The sequence below is a fragment of the Ambystoma mexicanum genome, chromosome 13, assembly GCF_040938575.1.
Source record: "Ambystoma mexicanum isolate Mex_15411 chromosome 13, UKY_AmexF1_1, whole genome shotgun sequence".
Lineage (NCBI taxonomy): Eukaryota > Metazoa > Chordata > Amphibia > Caudata > Ambystomatidae > Ambystoma > Ambystoma mexicanum.
Window position 1 is genome coordinate 741,865,987 of NC_090938.1, and position 2,398 is coordinate 741,868,384.

Here is a 2,398-nt window from a genome sequence, read left to right on the forward strand (position 1 = left end):
AGAAAGAGAAAGCTACCAGGGCAGCGATGAGATGGCAAGAGAGACTGCAGCAGTACAGCACGAGAACACGCCTTTAGCAGAAGGGGGGCAGCGAGAAAGAGAAAACTACCAGGGCAGCGACGAGATGGCAAGAGAGACTGCAGCAGTAGAGCACGAGAACAAGCCTTTAGCAGAGGGGAGACAGCGAGAAAGAGAAAACTACCAGGGCAGCGACAAGATGGCAAGAGAGACTGCAGCAGTAGAGCACGAGAACAAGCCTTTAGCAGAGGGGAGGCAGCAAGAAAGAGAAAACTACCAGGGCAGCGACGAGATGGCAAGAGAGACTGCAGCAGTAGAGCACAGGAACAAGCCTTCAGCAGACGCGAGGCAGCAAGAAAGAAAACTACCAGGGCAGTGACGAGATGGCAAGAGAGACTGCAGCAGTAGAGCACAAGAACAAGCCTTTAGCAGAGGGGAGGCAGCGAGAAAGAGAAACTTCCAGGGCAGCGATGAGATGGCAAGAGAGACTCCAGCAGTAGAGCACAAGAACAAGCCTTTAGCAGAGGGGAGGCAGCGAGAAAGATAAAACTACCAGGGCGGCGACGAGATGGCAAGAGAGACTGCAGCAGTAGAGCACAAGAACACGCCGTTAGCAGAGGGGAGGCAGCGAGAAAGAGAAAACTACCAGGGCGGCGACGAGATGGCAAGAGAGACTGCAGCAGTAGAGCATGAGAACACACCGTTAGCAGAGGGGAGGCAGCGAGAAAGAGAAAACTACCAGGGCAGCGACGAGATGGCAAGAGAGACTGCAGCAGTAGAGCACAAGAACAAGCCTTTAGCAGAGGGGAGGCAGCGAGAAAGAGAAAACTACCAGGGCAGCGACGAGATGGCAAGAGAGACTGCAGCAGTAGAGCATGAGAACACACTGTTAGCAGAGGAGAGGCAGCGAGAAAGAGAAAACTACCAGGGCAGCGACGAGATGGCAAGAGAGACTGCAGCAGTAGAGCACAAGAACAAGCCTTTAGCAGAGGGGAGGCAGCGAGAAAGAGAAAACTACCAGTGCAGCGACGAGATGGCAAGAGAGACTCTGGCAGTAGAGCACGAGAACAAGCCTTTAGCAGAGGAGAGGCAGCGAGAAAGAGAAAACTACCAGGTCAGCGACGAGATGGCAAGAGAGACTGCAGCAGTAGAGCACAAGAACAAGCCTTTAGCAGAGGGGAGGCAGCGAGAAAGAGAAAACTACCAGGGCAGCGACGAGATGGCAAGAGAGACTGCAGCAGTAGAGCACAAGAACAAGCCTTTAGCAGAGGGGAGGCAGCGAGAAAGAGAAAACCACCAGGGCAGCAACGAGATGGCAAGAGAGACTGCAGCAGTAGAGCACGAGAAGAAGCCTTTAGCAGCAAGAAAGAGAAAACTGCCAGGGCAGCGACGAGATGGCAAGAGAGACTGCAGCAATAGAGCACAAGAACACGCCTTTAGCAGAGGCAAGGCAGTGAGAAAGAGAAAGCTACCAGGGCAGCGATGAGATGGCAAGAGAGACTGCAGCAGTAGAGCACAAGAACAAGCCTTTAGCAGAGAAGAGGCAGCAAGAAAGAGAAAAAATACCAGGACATTGATGAGATGGCAAGAGAGACTGCAGCAGTAGAGCACAAGAACACGCCTTTAGCAGAGGGGAGGCCGCAAGAAAGAGAAAACTACAAGGGCAGCGACGAGATGGCAAGAGAGACTGCAGCAGTAGAGCACAAGAACATGCCTTCAGCAGAGGGGAGGCCGCGAGAAAGAGAAAACTACCACGGCAGTGACGAGATGGCAAGAGAGACTGCAGCAGTAGAGCACGAGAACAAGCCTTTAGCAGAGGGTAGGCAGCGAGAAAGAGAAAACTACCAGGGCAGCGACGAGATGGCAAGAGAGACTGCAGCAGTAGAGCACGAGAACAAGCCTTTAGCAGAGGGTAGGCAGCGAGAAAGAGAAAACTACCAGGGCAGTGACGAGATGGCAAGAGAGACTGCAGCAGTAGAGCACGAGAACAAGCCTTTAGCAGAGGGTAGGCAGGGAGAAAGAGAAAACTACCAGGGCAGTGACGAGATGGCAAGAGAGACTGCAGCAGTAGAGCACGAGAACAAGCCTTTAGCAGAGGGGAGGCAGAGAGAAAGAGAAAACTACCAGGGCAGCGACGAGGTGGCAAGAGATACTGCAGCAGTAGAGCGCAAGAACAAGCCTTTAGCAGAGGGGAGGCAGCGAGAAAGAGAAAACTACCAGGGCAGCGACGAGATGGCAAGAGAGACTGCAGCAGTAGAGCACAAGAACAAGCCTTTAGCAGAGGGGAGGCAGCAAGAAAGTCTATGGTGACCATGATCTCGGTTTTTCCTCGAGAAGGTGGCAAATACTAGCACAAACTCAGTGGATAAATGACTCCACA

General features: G+C 52.9%; 1 protein-coding gene across 1 annotated transcript; it reads left to right on the top strand.

The window, feature by feature from the left end:
- The first annotated feature begins 586 nt into the window (after positions 1-586).
- On the top strand, positions 587-1,504 carry LOC138520516 (caldesmon-like). Its single transcript, XM_069632865.1, has one exon. The coding sequence runs from the start codon at positions 587-589 to the stop codon at positions 1,502-1,504; it is 918 nt and encodes a 305-aa protein (XP_069488966.1).
- The last annotated feature ends 894 nt before the right edge of the window (positions 1,505-2,398 follow it).